Source organism: Erithacus rubecula, assembly GCF_903797595.1.
Source record: "Erithacus rubecula genome assembly, chromosome: 22".
Taxonomy (NCBI): Eukaryota; Metazoa; Chordata; class Aves; order Passeriformes; family Muscicapidae; genus Erithacus; species Erithacus rubecula.
In genome coordinates this window covers 4724776-4745117 of record NC_136674.1, presented here as the reverse complement: position 1 = coordinate 4745117, position 20342 = coordinate 4724776, and the positions used below count along the sequence as shown (strand labels likewise).

The window sequence follows — 20342 nt, the reverse complement described above, 5'->3', positions numbered from 1 at the left end:
GCACCTGGAAGCTTCCCTGCTCTCCACAAATAGAAACCTAAGCAGCTTTGGCTACACATTGTCTCCAGCCTCACATCATTCAATTTTCCCTGCCCAGCAGAAATGTGTCTCCATCCACAAAACACATGCTACCCTCTCTGAGCAGTGCCTTGCTCCAGCCTGTCCCTGAGCTGGTCAAACTAAGGGAGAGATTTTGTGTTAAAGCGTATTTGCCACACAAAGGGAACGTGACTGACCCAGTGGATTTCTCCAGACTGGGTCACGTAACTGCAAGTGGGATGATCCTGTTACATACACAGTGCTGGGCTGCTGGGAAACAGTCCAGTGTGTGAGAATCAGTGAGGAAAAGGAAACGTGGAGTAGAAAAACATTTATAAACCATCTTCTTCCACAGAAAGGAGAGGGGTGAGGAAAAAAAAAAACAAGAAGAGAGGTAACAGTGTGCCAGTGTGCAGTGTATTTTCACTCCATGGCAAGGGGACACAGGGTAAGGACTGTGCTAAGCAGTGGCACCCCCAGAGTGGGCTGGGATGCTGAGTCCTTTTGTCCCCTCTCAGTCCTTCCCCCTCAAGCCACTTCATTTGCAGCCATTTATTAAAAGCTCGTGTTAGTAAGAGCCTTTGCTGCTGGGTGAGAGCATTACACTGGGCTCTGCAGCACAACCTGGCTTTCCTAGCAGGTGTCTGAATCCTAAAAGGTGCCTGAAAACCCCACATCTGTGGGAAGTGACCATCACACAGCATCCTCCTGCCAGCCACTCGTGCTCTCCCACGCTCATTTATGGGCACTTAAATGATCTGGGGACAAAAAAAACACGGGAAAAGCTCCAGTTGTCAGGAGAGGTTGGGGCTGCCCCTGACCTGCACCCCACAGTGGGCAGCTGCCCCCAGCCAGGTCTCAGCCTGGGACAATCTCCTCAGGCAGGGCTCATCAGTGCAGGGTTTGGTTTTACTGACCATCACCTCGAAGGCAAAGCCTTGGAGCTGTCTTGCTGGTGGTGTTCCCATAGGAGATGCCACAGAGAACTCAGTGTCCCGGGGCTGATGGGACTCTGGGGGCTGCAGCACCAAAGGGGCTGGAAACACCCCGTGATGTCGGGATATCTGGAAGAACAGTGGGGAAACTGTGCTGCTCTGCCCCCTTCTCATCTCAGTGGTGCCTCAGGGAGCAGTTCCCAATCGTCCAACCACATCATCCAAAAGTGTTTGGGGAGCAAAGCCACAGTGCCTGGTCCACGAGCACCTCCTCTGCTGTGCAGGGCCCAGGATCTTGAGCCACAAGAAAAGCCTGGATGCTCTGTTAGTGCAGCCCCTCCTCGCAAGGTACTGAAACAGCCACGTTCACCCTCCACTCGCTCCATGGGCTTGGAACTACCCCCCTCCCAGGGGAGGGAGCTATTCCTCCTCCCGCCGCACGTCCCCTCTGGATTTGAGGAAGTCACTCCGCAGCAGGCGGTAGAGGAGGACGATGTTCATGGGGGTCATGATTGCCATGCCCAGCGTGCCCACGGCGTGGGCGGCGGGGGGCACGTTGTGGCGATTGAGGAAGAGCCAGCGCGACATCCAGGCCAGCGTGGCCATGCGGAACACCACGTAGGTGCCCAGGTTGATGAGGCTGTTGAGGCGGTAGCAGGTGGTGTGCACCAGGTTGGCCATGAGCAGGATCTGCCGCAGGTGCAGGAAGATGGAATTGATCTCCACCAGTAAAGCCACGAGGGCGAAGCCCACGTACTGGTGGAGCAGCACAGCAATACCAAAGCAGATGATCACCTGGGAAGGAGGGAGAAGAGAGGCTGAGCCCAGGGGCTCTCAGCTGCTGTGAGCTAAAACCCTCCACACTTGGGCACAGCATGGAGCAGAGGTGGAAAGGATCATCAGAGCAGTGCCAAAACACCGGTCATCCCTGCAGCATTGCAGCCTCTGGCACCTCCTCACCATTGCATGAAACCTGAGTGGGTTTTTTTGTTCAGTGGGAAGAGAAGGAAACAACTCTCTGGCTGAGGAGACAAAGCAGCCTGACCTAACCCTGCTGCTGAGGCCTGGGGAATGCAGCCGGCTGTGGCCCAGCAAGTTTTTCCACACACAGTGAATGGACAGGAAGGGAGACTGTAGCCCAGGGCTACGGCTGCTGCTGGCTCAGGGATTCTCCCCAGCAGGCACCCTGCAGGGATTAGGTGGCTTTGGTGTATCAGAGAGCCCCCTGAAGCACTCTGGGGCTGCTGCTGCAGCAGAGGATGGGGCTGTTTGGGACAGGGTTCCTGCCCCACACCCTCCCTGCCAGGCAGGGGGACAGGCTCTGCCTGCCCACGCTTCAGCACACTCAGTCCTTTCTTTGGTTTATGCCATTAATACTGTTCTCTGTATGGGCTCTGTAATGAGATTATCTGCTCCCTGCTTGTTAAGTCACTGTCTTGGCTTGAATTAGCTCTATTGTGGAGATGAACTTTTGGCTCACCAGCAGCAGCCAGCAGAGCCCCAGGGCTCACTGACAGAGCAGGTCTGACTACCCTGTCTCATCCCAGGTGAGTGCCAGCACTGTCCCCCTCCCCAGGCCCTGCACACCCCTGAGCCTCCCCTGAACCCTGCAGCATCTCTGTCAGCTTCAGACTGTGCCACACCCCTGCCCTGCAGCACCCACAGTCTCAGCATTACAAAATCGATTTGGTTGGGTAAAACACTCCAGCACTTGGACATCAGAGGAGGTCAGAGAAACCCACACAGGGCACAGCAAGACAGGCAAAAGGCACTGGAGTGGGGATCCTGCACCACAGCTGCTCCAGCCACACCAGCCCCAGGTGAGAGGAAAGCACCTGGGGAGCAGGAGGTGGATGGGAGGGGTGTGCAGCCCTTCCTGGCAAGTGCTCAAGAGGGCAAGAGCCACAGGAGGTGAGATGCTCACCGTGCCAGAGGGGACAGCTGGGTCAGTGCTGACAGTGACACTGTTGTGGATCAGCCCTCTGCCCCCATACTCTGTGTACATGTTTTTTTTCTTACCTCATCTTTGGGTGCCTTTCTGCAGACCCTCTAAGAGTAGAGTCCTGCAGGACCAAGAGGAGCTCCTGGCCCTGCTGTCTGTGCTTGTCTCCCCAGGAAATAAAATCAGACTTTGTAGCAGGCAGCAAACACCCACACAAACAACAGCAGGAGCCCCACTGGTGTCCCCCATCCCCAGCCTCCCTGGTGGTACTAGTGCTGGTGCACTCACCACAGAGTGATGAAAGAGCAGCTCCCAGGACTGATGAAGTTTCTGATTGCACAACATATCCACAAAGTCTTCGAGGAAATAGCCTGGGATTGAGGAGTCCATGAACAAAAAGGTCAGGAATGGTTGTGCCAACGAATCCCCCCTGCCCCAGTGGGCTCTGCACCTGACTGAGCTGGGCAGCCCCCCCAGGGAAGTGATGGTCACAACTGTGTGGGTGGGGAGTCACATACAGCAGAAGGAAATTGGTGTGGTTTGGGTCCCTTTTGCAACCACTCTGCAGGACGTGCTCCCAGGCAGAGGCACCAATTAACTGCACCAGCCCCATGTGGGCACTTTTGGGACTCCTCGGGCCCGGCTCCCCCCGAGGGCGGTGGAGGGCAGCCCGGTGCCCAGTACCTCCTGGCTGCGGGTGCGTGGGACAGAAAGGAGCCACTGTCCTTTGCCAAGAATAGGGCGATTGTTTGAGGTGCCTGAGACATCGCGACATGGCTCGAGGGCCGGTGTCAGGCACCGACGAGCCCGTGAAGACCCCTCGGGGGACAGAACAGGGGACAGTCCATGGCCACACCTCACCTACAGACACGGCGACCAGGCTGTGCGCCCCGGGCGGGTGTTTGCTCACCAGGTCGTGTGACAGCTCGGGGTGGAGGTAGAACCTGCAGGGAGAGAGGCTGTGAGTGCCGGGCAGTGCCTCCTGTTCCCCAGTTCCCTCCCGGTGTCCTCAGTACCCACCTGGTGCTGCCCACCCTCCCCGAAGATCTCCTGTTGCCCTGCTCCACCTACAGCCACCCCTCTCCTCCTGTTTTCCCTGGAGTCTCCCCATCCCCTGGTGCCTCCCTGTCCCTCGGACCTTCCTCCTTCTCTCAGTGCCCCCCAGTCTGCAGGTCCTCACACTCCCCAGGGTCCCCGACACCCCCATTTCCTTTAGCGCCCCCTTGGCTGCCCGTTCCCGTCGGGTTCCCTCGACGTCCCCATTCCCTCCCAGTGTCCCGGTCCCCGCTGCATCCCGCGGTGCCGCTCACCCGGCCAGCGCCCCGCCGCCGCTGAGCACGCTGTGCGCCAGCGATGTCCAGATGTTGCGCCACTTCCAGCGCTTGTGCCGGGCCGAGGGCGGCGGCGGCACGAGCCGCTCCAGCCCCCGGTTCAGCAGGCGGAAAGCGGCGAAGGAACCGGCCACCACCAGCAGCCCCGGGCTGAAAGCCATGGGCATCCACCGGCCCGCCGGGCTCCCATGGGACCCGACGGGCTCCGCCTCGCCCAACCCCGGGGCCCGCCCTGGGCACCGGCACCGCCCCGGGCACCGGCACCGCCCCGCCGGCACCGCCCTGCCCCGCCCGCGGGGCGCATCGCCCGGCCGGGGGCACAGCGAGCATCACCCCCGAGGGGAAGGGCCAAGGGGGTGCGGACACGCAGCGGCAGCGCTCCGCGTCGGGGCGTGGGACACGGGGAGCGGGAGACCGGGAATTGATCCCCGGGGATGTATCCGCCCTCCCCGGCATCGCACGGCACAAGCGGCGCCAGCCCGCAGCCGGCTGAGAGCGCGGCACGGAGCGGGGACGGGACTGGGGCGCTTCCCTCGTTCCCCGGAGGTGGCACCGGCTGGCCGAACGCCTCTCCCATCAGTGCTGCGGCCGGTGGTCCTTCACCCCAAAGCATCCCCGGCAGGTGGTGCCCGTCACCGTAGTTGTTTCCTTGGGCAGGAGCTCTCCAAGCCGCCGCTCACCCCGGGTCAGGACACCCCAGACCGCACCACCGGGGCTGATCCCACTCAAGGACGGAAAATCATCTGATTGCCTCCATTAAAACTGCTCTGCCCACAGCACTGTTATCCCTCACCCCCCTGTCCCGTGTCTGGTCCCTAGAGAAGCTCCCCGATGTCTGCGATACCCCAGTTCTGCTGTCTGGAGGTTGTGGAAATTCACAACCCCGTAGCCACAATTTTAGTTCTACCCTTCAACTACGCTGCTTTTCCAGCTTCCCGTAATTTGATCGCTCCCTTGTTGCTTTTTGATGTCTCCAGCAGAAGCTGCTGCACAGCCCTCGCTTCCCCTTCTGCCGCCGGGCTGAGTCACCGTGTACACACCGATTAATGTCAAACTCCACCTCTCCTTTGAGGTATTAATTTTGGATGAAATCTTCGACTTCCTCTTCGCTGAAACAGAGGCGTGTGGAGCCTTGAGCTGTTAATTGCTGTCCTGGCTTTGGGGTGATGGACACAAAAACATCAAATACACGCTGATGGAAGGGATGCCGAGCGATTAAATCAAATTGGGATATGGGCGAGGTTCTTTTCCAACCTAAACGGTTCTGTGTTTCTGTGATAGTCCCAACTGGTAAAAAAGCATCTGTTCATGCTGCACAAATTTGCTTAAAAGCCAGGCAAGACAATGTACTTTCATAACAGTTACGTGGCAGGGAGACACTGCCTGAAGTAATAGGCAGCCCTGAGTGCTCAGGGGATTTAAAATAATCTCGTGTATTAGGACTGAAAGGATCACTCAGGCTAATCTGTTACTGAGAAGACCAAATGCAAAGACATTTTTGTTCGGCATAAGATGTGCTGAGGAAAGAGAGACATGCCTTGGAGACGTGCTGGGCTGCTCAGGGCACTGAGGAGAAAAATCATTTAACAATTAATTGAGTATAAAATTGCACAGAGCCGGTTTCCGAATGAGAAGTCATCTGTGGTGTTTTAGCCTCAAAAAATCTTGACTACCCCGTTCCCTAGTGACAATTCTGCCCTTCACCTGCCTGCAGGGAAAATCTCAGACCGTGGAATGTCTGCAAGTCCAGCCCAGTTTCCCGGGGGCTCCTCCATTTGTGTTTATCCTAAAGATGAACATTCAGCCAGGCTGGAGGACAGGAATAGTTAAAATATTTCTGGAGGCTGGAGAGCTTTTACCTTCCACTTCTGCCTGGGAGGAATTTAAGCCGTGATTAATTGAGCCTCTGGTTCAAGGACTTTGATCCCATTGCTACAGCACTACCAACAGTTACATATAAACTACTTTTTGGGTCATTTTAGCCCAGATTTCATTTAATTTAACCAAGCCTTCCCATTGAGACGTAATTTCTTAAAACCCTAATTCCAGCCTTTTCTCCTTGTCTTCCTTCCTCTGCAGCAATGGCATTAACCGGGGGCGATTTTGGAACTGGAGACTCCCAAGCCCAGTTACAAACAAGTCCCTTGACACCAGATCAGGCCAAATATTCAACCACACGCCGCAGGCTCGGGGGCCAGGCTTGTCCCAAAAGAACCCGAAAGGAAGAGCGGGGACAGGAGCTCTCGGGCGCTGCTGCCACAAGAGGTCCCTGCACGCCCGCTGGAGAGCTGGAAGCGCGATCCGATGGGATTCCTCATTCCCACCTTATTTGGAGATACTGCCTTTTTCACCCAGATTTCCAGAAGTTTTCCGACTGTCCCAAAACGACCTCATTTTCTGCGGAGAGGCAGCTCAGCCTGGTGCTGGGCGGCTGCCGGTGCCTGCTCCCAGCAGGGCAGGGGACTCCTTGCAGATACCAGAGCAAGGACATGCCCAGGTCCATCCCATAATGCCACAGCAAATCCCATAGTGGGGACTTTCCAGCAGCGGCCGGGGTGTAAATCGAGGGTACAGAATTATTCAATAGCTAGACAATTGTTTTTGTCTCCCTTTCCCGGGCTGGAGTTTCTCTGCAGCAGATCTGAGGGATATAACCCATTTTCCACAATAAAAATCTGGCTATCCATCACAGGAATTCTGCCAGATGAACTGTGTCCCCCTCCAGGTGCTCCCCAACTACTCCTGGGTGGGGGTTTGTGTGTGCTTTTTCACTTTCACCATCCCTTATTTAAGGAGGAGCCCACTCTGCTCCCAAATGCCACAGAGGATTCACTGGAGCCAACAGATGTGGCAGCCAGGCACAAGTCATGCTCCTGTTTTTGCAAAGCTTCCCTCCCTTAATCTGCCTCTTTGCATCCAGGGAGTCATAAAACCCATCTGCTCACCTAATGCCAGACCTGGCTCACACCTGAAGTAATCTGAGGAGTCCAAGGGCTCAAAACAAATCAAGCAGCTTGGCTTCCAAACTTTAATTAGCTGATGTCTCCATCCTTCTCTAAACTGTGTCACCGCTCTGTCTGCTTAGGCCATAAGAAGTCAGATGATGTAGGAATGCTTTATATATCCACATCTCCATTCAGGAAGTCTGGAACTCCACACTTATGAAAGGATCTACTGTGCAAAATGCAGGTTCTGCATGGCAAAGCATGCCCAGACATTGCAGAGGCAGCTGTGGAGAGAGTTGAAATCAATTCAAACTTGAACATCCACCCCTTCCAGCCAGGAACACCTTCCTGATGTGGAAGCTGGATATTCTCCAGGTAGAACTTGCTGTGGACAGGGGAGAAAGGGATTTCAGTCTCTGTGAGTGTGGTGAGCAGCTCCAGAATTTAAGGCAAGAAAAGCCAAAACGTGCAGCACTTTACCACTGACCTCAAAACTTGAACTTGTCTGGCAGAGGATGAGCCAGATGCACTTGCACCACAGCCTGCCCATTTACCTTGGCCAGGTCAGCAAGCTCTCACTCCTGAGGGAGGGATTTTCCTTCCACCCCACAGTGTTTTGACCAGCCCTGCAGGTGTTCTGCTGCCCAGGCTGCTCATCCTTCCTGAGATCATTCCTGGAATACAGTATCTCCTAGGAGCTTCCTAGAACCAGCATGTTTTGGTGCCAGATACCAGTTGCAGACTGGGCACAGCAGCTGCCTGGCATGTGGCAATGTTCCCAAACCACCCAGGCAGAGCCTGCTTTGCCCACATCATAAATGACCTCGGGGCAGGTTGATCTGGATGCTCTTCTTTTGGCCTTTTTCCTTTTTCCCAGGACTGGAAGGATATTTTTTCCCCTCAGGACTTGGCACAAGAGATTTATTGGAAAAACCTGTGTTGACTGCAGAGTGTCCCTAAGGATGCTGCAGGGTCAGCTGTTGCTCCAGGGCTTGGGCTGGACCATCTGTCATAAACCAGTGGCATGAAGGATGTGCTCTCTCCTCACTCCAGCTGCACAGGTAAGCCATGGGATAAAAAAAATTCCATTGACTGGCAAATCCCTTTCAAGCACAGCAGCATGGGCAGGTCTCCTCTGCTTTCAGCAGCTGCCATGCCCCAAATGTTTTGACTTTCTGAACTGTTGATGTCCTGCTATTTGTAAGGTTTCAGGTTCCTTCTTTCCTTTCCCAGTGTTCACTGTGAAGTGGTGCCAGGTGTCTGCCAGGCTTGCATCCCATCTCTCACCATCACCAGACATGAATGCTTAGGAAGAAAATGTGAAATGCCACATATAATTATTCTTACCCTGTAAGCAAATTCATTCCCACTAAATATTTCCTTTTCCTCGTCTTCTTCCCTTGTGGGATAAACATTTTTTTTTTTTCCCTGTTTAATTCACCAGTCTCAAGCTTAAGTAATTTTGGATGAATATGCATGTGCTTTATGTTGACATCACGATGCATTTGTGACTACATGGGGGTTTTTTGCATTTCAGACAGGTTAAAAATGAATTCTCCAAGGTGGAAGCACATCCCATCCCCTACAGCCAGTTCAGCATCACATCCTCTCAGCCCACTCAATTCCTCTTGTTTTACAAATACAAGCACAGGAGCTTCCCCACTGCATCTCCTGCTGCTGCTGGCTCTGCAGCTTGGAACAGGTTAGGTTCCCTCCTGAATTCTCTCGTTATTAATATCACAAACCAAGCTGTTCTGAGAGCAGTGCCCCATTAATCACTTCAGCTCTGCTGCAGGTTTCACCTCACTTCCTCTTCCTGCAGCTGAGCAGTTTTCCTATGATTTGACTCCGTGGGTGCTGCTTGTTAAAATCAGTGGGTCTGGTAGAGCAGGGAAGGGCCCTGAGCTGGGCGAGCTGAGAAAAAGGTGGGAAAAAGATGAATCCACATAACCATGCTTGAAAAAATGTGCTACTCCAGCTGATGGTGGTAGGGACTTGAAGGCAAGAAAGTTACATCCCTTAAATCCTTGCCTCTAAACTCAAGTTTTCTGGAGGGCCAGCAGCACCGGGGAGACACAGCAGAAGTGAAGGTATCTAATAAAATCCAAGGTCAGCTCAGCAGCTCGTGTGAGTCAGCACCAACGTGGGTGGCAGATCTGCTCAGAGATGTCTGATGCCCACCTGGGCTCATTTGTGGTTGAGGGCACCACTTCCTTTTCCTCTCTTCCTCCCTATGTTTAATCCTGATTTGTGCTACAAGCAAAGGTCTAAAACCCTCTGATTAACCACCTCTAGTTTACCTAAAAAGGGCCAGAAGATGTTTACAGAGCATCATCCTGAAAATATGCCTCTAATCCCATCCCAGTCCCTCAAGGGCACGTTGTGTGTTCCTGACACACACTGACATCCCTGCAGCAATCTTCTCTCTGACATCCAGTGTCCTTTCCCACTTTGTATCCTTTGTCTATCAGCTTTTTAATACCCATTCTATCGTCTTTGCCTCTGTCAGGCATTTTGTTTTGTCCTTTCCTGGGTGCTCGGCTGCCTCCACCAGCATCCATCAGCCGAATCTGCTGCTCAGCCCTGCACTGCAAATGTCCCTGCACAGCATCAAGCTCCACCTGCCTCATCCCAAAGCTGCACACCTCTGTGCCTGCCCCTTTGCCTGCTCCCTGCAGGTTTCCATCCCTGAGCAAACATTTTCCAGCGATTTCTGCTGAGTCAGAGAACGCTCGGGGAGGGCTGCTGCTCCTCCACGTGGGAACGCGCTTCTGGGGAATAATTACAGAGAGTTTAAATACGGACGTTTGGCAGCCAAATTGCTTCACATTCCGGCTCCTGGCCAGGAGGGCAGAGCCCAGAAGCTGCTCATTGGTGCTGTGAGAAAATCCCTCATTCCTGTGCCCATCGTGGGTGTGCAGAGCCCGTGGGCCAGGATTGTCCAGACCCAGCAGTGTCCTGCTCTGAAGGAAGGGGTGCTCATGCCTTGGGGGGTCCCATGAATAGAACTGCTTCCTAAATAATCCAACCTGTACTCATCCAGCATTCTGCATGTGCCTTCCTCTCCAGGTGATACCCACCAGAGGATTTTTATCCCCCTTGCTGCTGGATTTGGGAATGTGCTGCTGGCAGGGAGCTGATCTCCTGTTCTGCAAGGGAGATGATGGAAGCAGGCTGTTGGGAACTTTTCCCCCCCCCTTAATTTTTGAAGCATATTTTAAGTTGTGAAACATATTGACTGTGAAATAGCGATAAGAACAAGAGGAGACACAAACAGTGTAGGTGTTACTCCCGGTTTTTTGCAACCCCCACTTTGTTGTAAAAATAGCCCAGCAAGCAGCACCATGCTCCATGGCATCCTTCACGGGCCAAGGGATGATGAGATCATGTGCCTGGACATCAGTGACTGAACCAGGGGCAGAGCTGGGATGTGAGGCACATGCAGAGCTGCTGAAAACTTCATGTTCCTTAAAACCAATGGAGAAAAATCCTACTAAAAAATCAAATTAAAGAATTTTGAGCATTGCTAAAATATATAAAAAGTAGCAATGTCATTCCAAAGTGCTGTAAAAATACCTTGTGTTGAGCTGGAGGGTTTTCCACCACGAAAAGGGGCAGTGGGAAGGGACCATGGGATATCACTGAATCCTGTTGAGTTTCTGGTCACACTGCCTGCAACGCAGCACACCTATATGGCACCACACCTGTGCCATAATTCCTATGTGCCCTCAATTCTTTTGCAACCCTAAACGCCAGCAAAATACCATTAATTAGGTCCAGGTCAGTTGCAGAAATCAGATAAAACTCCCTGGCAGGCTCAGCTTCTAGGAGCTGCATCTCTTGATGGATGGGAACGTTGTGCAACTTGGGAAGAGCATCACCAGCCGTGGGCTGGCAGCAGGGAGGGCACCTGTGGTGAGACACCAGGGTGTCACCTCACAGGAGAAAGTCACAGACAGAAGCAGTGGTGGCTCTCTGACCTGGAGGATAGGTGCCTGAACCCCCCTGGCAGGACCAGGTGAGTACCCACCAATGCTTCTCCTAAAGAACCTGGGATTGGGGAAGTGGTGCAAGGATGATTTGCAGGAAGAAGTCACCACCCTGCACCAAAACCTGCCTTTCCCTGCTCCATTTCTTGCTTTTTCCCCTCCAAAATAGAGAGGGAGATTCCTAATCAGCCTCTCAATGACTGCTAAGGCAGGAAGAGACTAAGGACCATGGGGGTTGGCTGTTTTCTAGCCCAGGAGGCATTTTGGGTGGGGATTAGTGCTTTCAGGGCAATTATCACTAATAACATCTCTGCACAAATGTTGGAGAGGCTTTGGAGAGGCTGAAGCATCTCTTTAGACCCAATTTGAGGGAGACATGGGCTGTGGCAGCAGCACCTCCCCATAAATAATTGTATTTGTTTACAAGAGCCACTAATCACATCTACTCACTCACCCTGAGCTGCAGCTGAGTTCAGTGGGACACAGGGCTGGAAAGGAGAAGTGGGTTCATTCAGAGGAGAAAAGGGCAGAGGAATGGGTGTTGTGTTTGGACACAAACTTAAAAAAATGAGTGTTTTCCATCAGCTGAAGGTCATTTTGCTGCTTCATCAAAAATTTGGGATCCTTTGAGTGCCTGGCATTGATCAGCTCCCAGCATGGACAGTGAAGACACCATCACTGAAGAGGTCTGCAGGGAGGATGACGTTGGGGATGGACAGTGAGTGCCTGGGGGTGATGGTGAGGATTTGGGTGGTTCTGTGCTCACCTCTCCCCAGGCTCCTGGAGGTGATGGTGGGGATTTGGGTGGTTCTGTGCCCAACTCTGCCCCTCTCCCCAGGCTCCTGGGGGTGATGGTGGAGATTTGGGTGGTTCTCTTCCACCTCTGCACCTCTCCCCAGGCTCCTGGGGGTGATGGTGGAGATTTGGGTGGTTCTGTGCTCACCTCTCCCCAGGCTCCTGGAGGTGATGGTGGGGATTTGGGTGGTTCTGTTCCACCTCTGCACCTCTCCCCAGGCTCCTGGAGGTGATGGTGGGGATTTGGGTGGTTCTGTTCCACCTCTGCACCTCTCCCCAGGCTCCTGGGGGTGATGGTGAGGATTTGGGTGGTTCTGTTCCACCTCTGCACCTCTCCCCAGGCTCCTGGAGGTGATGGTGGGGATTTGGGTGGTTCTGTGCCCAACTCTGCCCCTCTCCCCAGGCTCCTGGAGGTGATGGTGGCCGGGTACCCAGTGCTGCTGGTGAGGAACAGGAAGGAATTCCGTGCTCTTGGCAGCAAATGTCCCCACTATGGTGCCCCGCTGAGCAAAGGTAACCCCAGCTTGGGGAAGGGGAAAAGCCCATTTTGGGGAGGTTGGTTGTCACTGCCCAGCTTGGGGGGTTCTCTTGCAGGGGTTTTGAGAGGGGAGAGGCTGCGCTGCCCCTGGCACGGGGCCTGCTTTAACATCAGGACTGGAGACATTGAGGAATACCCTGCTCTGGACTGTATCTCCTGCTTTAAGGTGACTTCTTGTCCTCCCATCTATTTGCCTCTCACTTTCACTCTCTGTCACAAGCCCCCTGCCCTGACCACAGCTCTGTCACTCAGAGCTCCAGCACAAGGGATGATTCTTGGGATGATTTTTTGGGATTATGTAACTCCCTGCCCTAAAGCTCCTTTTAATCAAAGGTGATGCCATAGATCCTGGTATTCCTCAGAGCCAGCACAAGTGCTTTTGGAAAGAAAAAGAGGATTTACAGCTCTTCCTCAGTGCTCTTAGGATGAGGAGAAAAGCTCATGAGCTCCTCAGCACCACGTGATATCCGAGATCAGAGACAGATCACTGGACCAGGATCTTCCAGGAGAGCTCCTACCACAGTCTCAGGGATGCAGCATTTAAAAAACATTTCCTTTCTCTCCTTCAGGTAACAGTGGAAGATGGAAGGGTGTTTATCACAGCAAAAAAGAAGGTACAGACCTTACCTGCTGTCACTGAGCACAGGCAGTGCCCTGGGTTGTGTGTGACTTGAGCATTTTGCATTTTGTTGCAGGACCTGGAAAGCAGTCTGAGGGTGAAGGACACAAGCAGGAGGTGCCTCCTCAACAGGAACACGATGCTGCTGCTGGGGGGAGGTCAGTGAAGGGATCTGAGCTCTGCCCTCTCAGCTGGGAGCTGCCACTCTCCTCTCCAGGGAGGACTGACCTGCTCCTCCTCCTCCTCCTCCTCCTCAGTGCCGTGTCAGAGGGCTGAGATGAGCATCTCTTGTAGGTGTGGCTGCCCTGGTGTGTGCAGAGACTCTTCGCCAGGAGGGATTCACTGGCAGGATCATCATGGCCACCAATGAGAAGCACGTTCCCTATGACAAGTCCAAACTGAGCAAGGTCTGTGTGTGACAAGGGCAGGACTGTGCCTGGGCACCACGTGTGCCCTGTGCCACACTCAGGGCCAGGAGCAATGGAGTGAGCAAAGCAGGAGTGCTGAGGCATCCAAAAGGAATAGGGCTGTTATTTCCAGGAAAACATCTTTTTTCTCCCTTTGATCAGAGTCAACATAAACTGATGTTTTTATCTCCTTTTATTGAGTTCTTCCCACTAAAGTTTGATGATTTTTCTGAGGTGGGTACAAGGTGATAGGGGTGGGGCAGTGTGGGGAGCTGTGATTCACTAATGAAAAATTCAGCTCTCTTACAAACTGACTCCACAAGAAACACTTCAGGAGAATTGCTGCCTCTAAATTGCTTCATTTCATATTTTTGTTGTATTTCCAGGAGATGAATTTGAAAGCTGAGGACATCTACCTGAGGAAACCTGAATTCCTTGAGGCTCGGGGCATAGAGTTCTGGACAGAGAAAGAGGTACCAGAGCAGCTGAGCTCAGTCCTCAGTGGGTGATCCTGTTCCTGCCATGGGGAGGGTGTAACACTGCTCTGAACATCCATGGATGGACCTGTGGGAAGGGGAGAGAGGATCCCAGCACCCCTCATCTCACCTCAGTGCCCAGAAACAAGGCACACAGGCCTTGAGACACAGAGAGTGGATCAGAGGTACCTGTCTGATCTGTGTCCCCTCTCTCCTGCAGGCAGTGTCAGTGGATTTCCAGAAGCAGAAGGTTCACTTCATGGATGGGTCCTCTCAGAAGTACCACCAGCTGCTCATTGCAACAGGCAGCCAGTGAGTGCACCAGGTGTTTGTCACACACAGGATTTTAGTCAGGACAGCACTGGGATGTAGAGGTGGAGGTAGGAGATGAGATGAAAGGGCAGAATGGAATCACACAGGGTTTGTGCTCCCTTCTCATTCTTTCTGTTTAATTCATATCATGAAATGCATCTGGATTCTTTCTCTTTCAGCTCTGGTTTCCTCAAAGTCCCAGGTGCAGAGCTGCAGAACATATATACACTCCAAACTCCAGAAGAGTCCAGGAAGATCTTGGAGTTGGCAACTGGGAAGAATCTGGTGATTGTAGGAGCTTCATTCATAGGTACCAGGCTGGAGTGGGTGTCACACCATCAGTGAGAGCCTTCAAACCCCTTTCTGTTTCGTGTTCACATTAACCAGAGGCCCTCAGGGAAGGGATGTTCCTTTCCTACCCAGCTGGGATCCTCCCTGGAGCTGCTGGGGGTGTGTATTACACAGCACACACTCATTCTTTCCTCTGATAGCCAGAAACTTTGAGAGCTATAAACAATTGCTACACATGGGCAGAGGGAAATGTGCCTTTTGAAAAGGTCACTGTCCTCCAGAGGAGCTGGATTCCCCAGAAGCATTGGGAAAGCAAGGAGCTAAGGAACAGCAAGGGAGTTATTTTGTACATAACCAGGAGCTATTCTTTGCATCTCCTAATATCTAGGTCTGTGTGCACAAGAACAAAGAACGGGGGGAGCTAAATACCTGAGCCCAGAAATGCATAGCAAAGCAGTTCAGCGCTGGCAGCACATCAGATTTGTTCTCCTGGAAGGGGAGAAGGCTCCAAGGGTGCAGGTTCATGCTTGCAGCAGGCTTACCTTGGGCATGCCTCTTCCTTGCAGGAATGGAGGTGGCTGCTTTCCTCTCAGACAAGGCTGGAACCATCTCAGTGGTGGAAAGAGAAGAGTTCCCTTACCAGCATGCCCTGGGTCCTCAGGTTGGAGGTGTTGCCATGAAGGTTAGGAAAACCTGGGGCTGATTTCTGGGATGGAGAGCACAGGATATCCAAGCAGTCCAGGGATCCACAATCAGCCCAGGAAACCTCACCCCTGTGCTGAGTCATAACTCTGCATGCCCAGCCTCTGTCCTCACCCAGGAGCTCTGCACACACAGCTGCTCCCAGTCTTCCCCCCTACAATTCTTCATCCCAAACCCACCTCACACACCAGTCCTGACCAGGATTGCAGACAAAAACCAGGCTGCCAAGCTGCCTGCAGCAGCCAGGGACACAAATGGAACCTCCCTGCAGCCTGGAGCAGCAGCAGAGCTGCCTGCCTGGTTTTTGGCTGGGTACAGCTGTTTTTATAGCCTGGAATTTCCTAATGAATACTCAAACCAGTCTTTTTCAGATGCTGCAAAATAAAGGGGTGAAGTTCCACATGAAAACAGAACCCTGTGAGCTGAAAGGAAAGGATGGAAAGGTCAGTCATGCCTTTGTGATCCCTGAACTGCTAATTTTAGGGGAAAAAAGCCTAAGTTGAGATATAACCCAGCCCTACATCAGGCTTTCCTCTCTCATGTCTAGACCCTCCCTTCCTTTTCACTGAGCACTGCTCTGGGCTCAAAGGACACCAGTAAGTGTTCCTATCCCAGGGACAACAGCATGATTTTCTTTTACATTCCCAGCAACACACATTATTTGGACAAGGTGATCCAAACCTGGGGAAGAAAAAAAGACAACAACAAAGAGCAAAGCAGCAGGGAGGCTGTGGGAATTAGGGCAGAGGTTTTAACTCTTTATGAATGATCCTTCCTTCTTTCCTAGGTCACAGAGGCTGTTCTTGCCAACGGGGCGAGTCTCCCTGCAGATGTGGTAGTGGTGGGAATAGGTAAGAGACCCCAGTGGGAGAGGGAAACAGCTTTGGGAATGGGGACAAAATCCAGCAAGCCCAGGGCATCACAGTCATTTCCAGCACACCATTCCCTGCAGTTTCTTTCTCACTCTGTTATCATCCAGCCCTTCCTCTTGGCCCCAAACACCTGGAAAAGTCAGCAGCCCATGAGCACACACTTGGCAGGAGAAAAGGAGCTGGTTACACTCTCACTGATCCTTTGGCTCTTGCTGAGCTCCACAGGTCCCTGCTGTGTTACCAGAGCATGCTGTGTCCTGGGCCCTGGTTTTATTGCCCCTGCACTGGCTCAGCACCAGCCCAAGCACAGGTCACTGCTCCAAGCAGGAACAGGAGCTGTGAGGCCAAATTTCCTCCCTGTCCCTCCAGAGTTTTGCTGCATTTCATCCCTGCTCCTCTCCCCACAGGATCAACCCCTAATTCAGTGTTTCTGAAGGGCACCTCCATTGCCAGAGATGACAAAGGTGCCATCCTGGTGAATCTGGTGAGTGCCAGCTGAGTATCCCAGCTCACACCCCATCCTTTCCCTCTCATCACTGCACTAATTGCCTTTTGTTGTCCCATTAGCACATGCAAACGAACATCCCGAATGTTTTTGCTGCGGGGGATGTTGTCACCTTCCCGGTGGCACTGCTGGGTGGGGACAGCTCCAGCATCCGCCACCAGCAAGTGGCTGAGGCCCACGGTGAGGCTCCCTTAGGGATGGGAATGGGACAGAAGGGACAGCAGGACACAGGGAACAATCTGCAAGAAAAATATTTTCTGTGTTGGTCCATCACAGGTCACTGTGCTGCGTTAAACATGCTGAAGAGAGGGAAGGAGTTGCACACTGTTCCTTACTTCTGGACCACATTGCTTGGGAAAAGCATCCGCTATGCAGGTAGGAAGGGGCAGGGAGGGGGAAACAGAAGAAATTCTTCCCACCAGTGGGGTCTGGGGCTTGTAAACACACCATGGTTGCAGAGTTCACCTGAAGCAGCTCAAGCTCTGGACTGGCTGCCATGGTGAGTTTGGCCTGGAGGTGACCCCAAAGCTCTTGTTCTTTGCTGATCTCCTGTGGCTTAGAGGTCACAGAGGAAGAACTTTCCTCTCCAAAGCAAGGAGAGGCTCAAAGTCAGTTCTGCTTGTTCTGCCTTCATGTCTGCTCCCAGCCCTGTTCCAACCCCAGTCACTGTCCCCTCTGTCCCTCCCCACTCTGGCTCTGAGGTGGGATGGGTGCCAGGGCTCCCTGAGCAGGTTCTCTCTCACAGGCTGTGGGAAGGGATACACGGACACAGTTTTGAAGGGCAGCCTGGAGCAACAGAAATTCCTGATCTTTTACATCAGGTAAGTGAATCCATGGCCAGTCCATGCCCTGGAAACAGGGCACAGTCCTTTCCTTACAGCCTGCAGAGATCCCACAGAGGCTCCACATCTCCTGGCTGGGCACTAAAGGCAGCTGCTGGGTGCTGAACCAGAGAAAAGCAAAGCAGGGCAGGGAAGAAGAGAATGAACTGAAATGATGACACCAGCTGGGCAGAGAGCCTGGGACACATCTCTCCCTCTGCCCCACTGCTCCCAGGCTCAGTGCCCAGCTCCCAGCAGTGCCAGGCAATCTGCCACCCTGCCCTGAGCCCTCTGAAATACAGCTGCTCCCTGGCCACTGTGCCATGGGATGCTGCTGTGCTGAGCTATGTGCACTGAGAAGATCCACACTGTTCCTCTTTCTGTTTCAGGGATGGCCATGTGACTGCAGCTGCCAGCCTGAACTGCGACCCCATGGTGTCTCTGATTGCAGAAGTTTTGTACTTGGGGAAACAAATCTCCAAAGAAGAAGCAGAGTAAGTGATATCCTGTCTGAGCTGTTCCCCATGTCAGCAGAGCCCACTGAGAGACACAAAACCAAGAGGAGTCACTGTAAATCCCCAACCTCTCTCTTGTTTCCAGGGCCTGTGACATTGGTAACATCCCCTCACTGGCACAAAGCTAAGCTTGGTGTGTGCCCCTTGTGAGGGGTTCACAACCAAGTGTTAATAGCTCCACATCCTCCCACTCTGGAACAATAAAACCATCAGCAAAGCTGAACCCACCACCTTCATTTTGTGCTTGCAGACAGCCCTGTGCTGTCCACTTGTGCTGGGCAAAGCTCAGCAGAGCTGGTGTTCTGCTGTGCTGGATGAGAGGAGGATGCCCATGGCCTGGGGCTCAGCTGAGGGTCTGAGCTGGCAGCAGCCACCACAAATGCACAGATGCACCAGCCAGAGATCCACCAGCTCCTCCTGTTCCTTCCCTGTGGGCAGAGAGCTCTCATTTAGCACACCGGTCACGCTGACCTTCTCCTTTGCAAAAACACATTTTCCCAGCAAGGGGAGCTGTGACCGAGACAAGCTGCTCTCCCAGCAGGGAATGAGGTGGGCTGTGAGCAGGAACTTGCACAGAATACCCTGCCCCTAAGGACAGAGGGATGCCACCTGACCTCTGAGCCAGCAGCACCTGCTGGCAGTGTCACTGCTATCTTGAATATTGCATTAGCTGCCACAGCCAGCAGCCAGCCTCTGGCAGAGAAATCCCAGATCCAGCCTTTCCTGCTGCGTCCCTGCATGCTGGATGCTTGGAGGAGGTGGCCAGATGCTAGAGGAAAGAGTTACTAGATTTTTGCAAGGCAACAGCAAGCAAGGCTGTGCTTTCTACAGGAAACCTTGCACTTACTCACCAGTCACATGGGGCTGTGCTGGAGGAAGGGTAAGTCCCAGGATCTGGGCAAGTTCCCATAGGGACACTCACTGACAGCCCAAATCCCCTGTGGTTTGACATGAAGTGTGGGATAGCCAGAGCCCTCTGCTCAGCAGGTGAGATACTGCAGTGCTGCTTTGGTGCTAAACACCCAAACTTAGCATCTGGCACCTCACACATGACTTTGACCTGAACTCCAATGTTTTGCATTTCCTGACCCCATAGGTTTGGTACTTCTGTCCAGGGCAACTCTTTGCTCAGAGAGAGCCACATTTTACCCAAGCCAGCAGCACAGGTTGCTCCTTCATGACAGGGAACACTTGGATTTGTGAGGCACATAGAGCACACAGCTCTCATACAGATCAATCTGTGCTGCAGAAGAGGGGAAGCATGGCCCAGCAGCTGCTCCTCCCTGCCCTCTGGCACACTCCACCCTCCCACCATGGCTTTCTGCCCCTTGATGCACTCCAGGATGTGTTGGGCACTGAGCAGGTGCCAGCTGTTTTGCATGGACTTGCAGCAGGGCAGCTGTGGTGGAAGAGACAGGCTCTGCCTCAAGCTGGAGGAATTGATCCAAGGGCATTCAGCAGTCCCACTCCCTCTGGGTGACAACCACCCCAAAGAAACTCAGCTTCTTGTAACCAGCAGCAAGAACACACCAAGCACAGCAGCTTTATGTAAGAAGGAAAGACCCAAGGACAGCAGACTTATTCTACTTCTACCACTTAATGGACACCAGGCCACTTTCTGTGCTTTGCTGGGTGCCAAAGTTTAGGAGCAGCCCTGCCTTGGGCAGCTGGAGGCTGGGTAGGCAGATTAAGTTGAGATTGTGCAGACATTTCAGCACAGGGCTGTTCCTCCCTGCCCGCCCTCGGAGCTGGGATGAGCTGTGCTCCTCCTGGCAGGCCCTGAGCAGCAATGCCTGGACACTCCCCTGGTTCCCATTCACCAGGCAGCTGGGAGCTGGTGGGCTCAGCAGTCCTGAGGGAAACCTGGGGTGCAGAGGCTCCCTGGGCTCAGTGCAGGGCAGGGGCTTCTCCAGCCCTGGAGAGCAGCTTCCACATTCCTTCCAGGGCAGTCTTCTGCTTCTGTTCACCAACGAGCCAGAGCCTGGACTGTGGAAGAACCAAATAAAGTTCACCACAGTCCCTCTGAGTGCTGCTGGCTCCAAATACCTGGAGCCCTGGCAGTGCTGCATGGCCTCCCAGGGACAGAGGCTCCGGGAACAGCCGTCCAGAGCCGCGCGTGACTCGGCCCTGAGTCAGCCCGGCCCCAGCACCAGGGCAGCGTGGGTGTGGAGCCAGCCCTCTCCCCAGGCTCCATCCCACTGCCTGGCATGTTGTGGGATTAATCCTGAGCTCAGCAGCAGGTCAGACCTGTGGGCTACGCCCAGCCTTTGGCTCAGGACAAGCCCAAAGTAACCAAAGGATCAACCCT

At 53.5% G+C, this 20342-nt stretch overlaps 2 protein-coding genes across 3 annotated transcripts; one reads left to right on the top strand and one right to left on the bottom strand.

The window, feature by feature from the left end:
• Nucleotides 1-415: 415 nt before the first annotated feature.
• TLCD2 (TLC domain containing 2) lies at nucleotides 416-4505 on the bottom strand. Its single transcript, XM_079324889.1, has 4 exons — nucleotides 4227-4505; nucleotides 3778-3860; nucleotides 3205-3287; nucleotides 416-1769 (listed from the first exon to the last, which is right to left on the bottom strand). Exons 1-4 carry the CDS (start codon nucleotides 4412-4414, stop codon nucleotides 1395-1397), a joined length of 729 nt encoding a protein of 242 aa, XP_079181015.1. The 5' UTR covers nucleotides 4415-4505; the 3' UTR covers nucleotides 416-1394.
• Nucleotides 1777-20059, top strand: LOC306811314 (apoptosis-inducing factor 3-like). 2 transcript variants are annotated; one of them, XM_079324888.1, is made up of 20 exons: nucleotides 1777-2794; nucleotides 4905-11210; nucleotides 11767-11899; nucleotides 12380-12489; nucleotides 12571-12680; nucleotides 13084-13128; nucleotides 13210-13291; nucleotides 13428-13540; nucleotides 13927-14013; nucleotides 14237-14328; nucleotides 14508-14638; nucleotides 15186-15301; nucleotides 15693-15764; nucleotides 16109-16172; nucleotides 16601-16677; nucleotides 16761-16878; nucleotides 16975-17073; nucleotides 17444-17519; nucleotides 17909-18013; nucleotides 18120-20059. In XM_079324888.1, exons 3-20 carry the CDS (start codon nucleotides 11838-11840, stop codon nucleotides 18160-18162), a joined length of 1602 nt encoding a protein of 533 aa, XP_079181014.1. In that variant the 5' UTR covers nucleotides 1777-2794; nucleotides 4905-11210; nucleotides 11767-11837; the 3' UTR covers nucleotides 18163-20059. The 2 variants fall into 2 exon arrangements, with proteins under 2 accessions (XP_079181014.1, XP_079181013.1); XM_079324887.1 differs by lacking the exon at nucleotides 1777-2794 and having other exon boundaries at nucleotides 11206-11899; nucleotides 12380-12680.
• The last annotated feature ends 283 nt before the right edge of the window (nucleotides 20060-20342 follow it).

Bases quoted from the DNA above. Each gene is read 5' to 3' on its own strand.
- LOC306811314 (XM_079324887.1), top strand. From the start codon at position 11,838: ATGGACAGTGAAGACACCATCACTGAAGAGGTCTGCAGGGAGGATGAC. The intron at 16,879-16,974 runs GTGAGGCTCCCT...GGTCCATCACAG, and splicing joins GCAAGTGGCTGAGGCCCACG to GTCACTGTGCTGCGTTAAAC. The intron at 17,520-17,908 runs GTAAGTGAATCC...TTTCTGTTTCAG, and splicing joins TTCCTGATCTTTTACATCAG to GGATGGCCATGTGACTGCAG.
- TLCD2 (XM_079324889.1), bottom strand. From the start codon at position 4,414: ATGCCCATGGCTTTCAGCCCGGGGCTGCTGGTGGTGGCCGGTTCCTTC. The intron at 3,288-3,777 runs GTGAGGTGTGGC...CCTCAATCCCAG, and splicing joins CCTGGTCGCCGTGTCTGTAG to GCTATTTCCTCGAAGACTTT. The intron at 1,770-3,204 runs GTGAGTGCACCA...CCTCCTTCCCAG, and splicing joins TGCTCTTTCATCACTCTGTG to GTGATCATCTGCTTTGGTAT.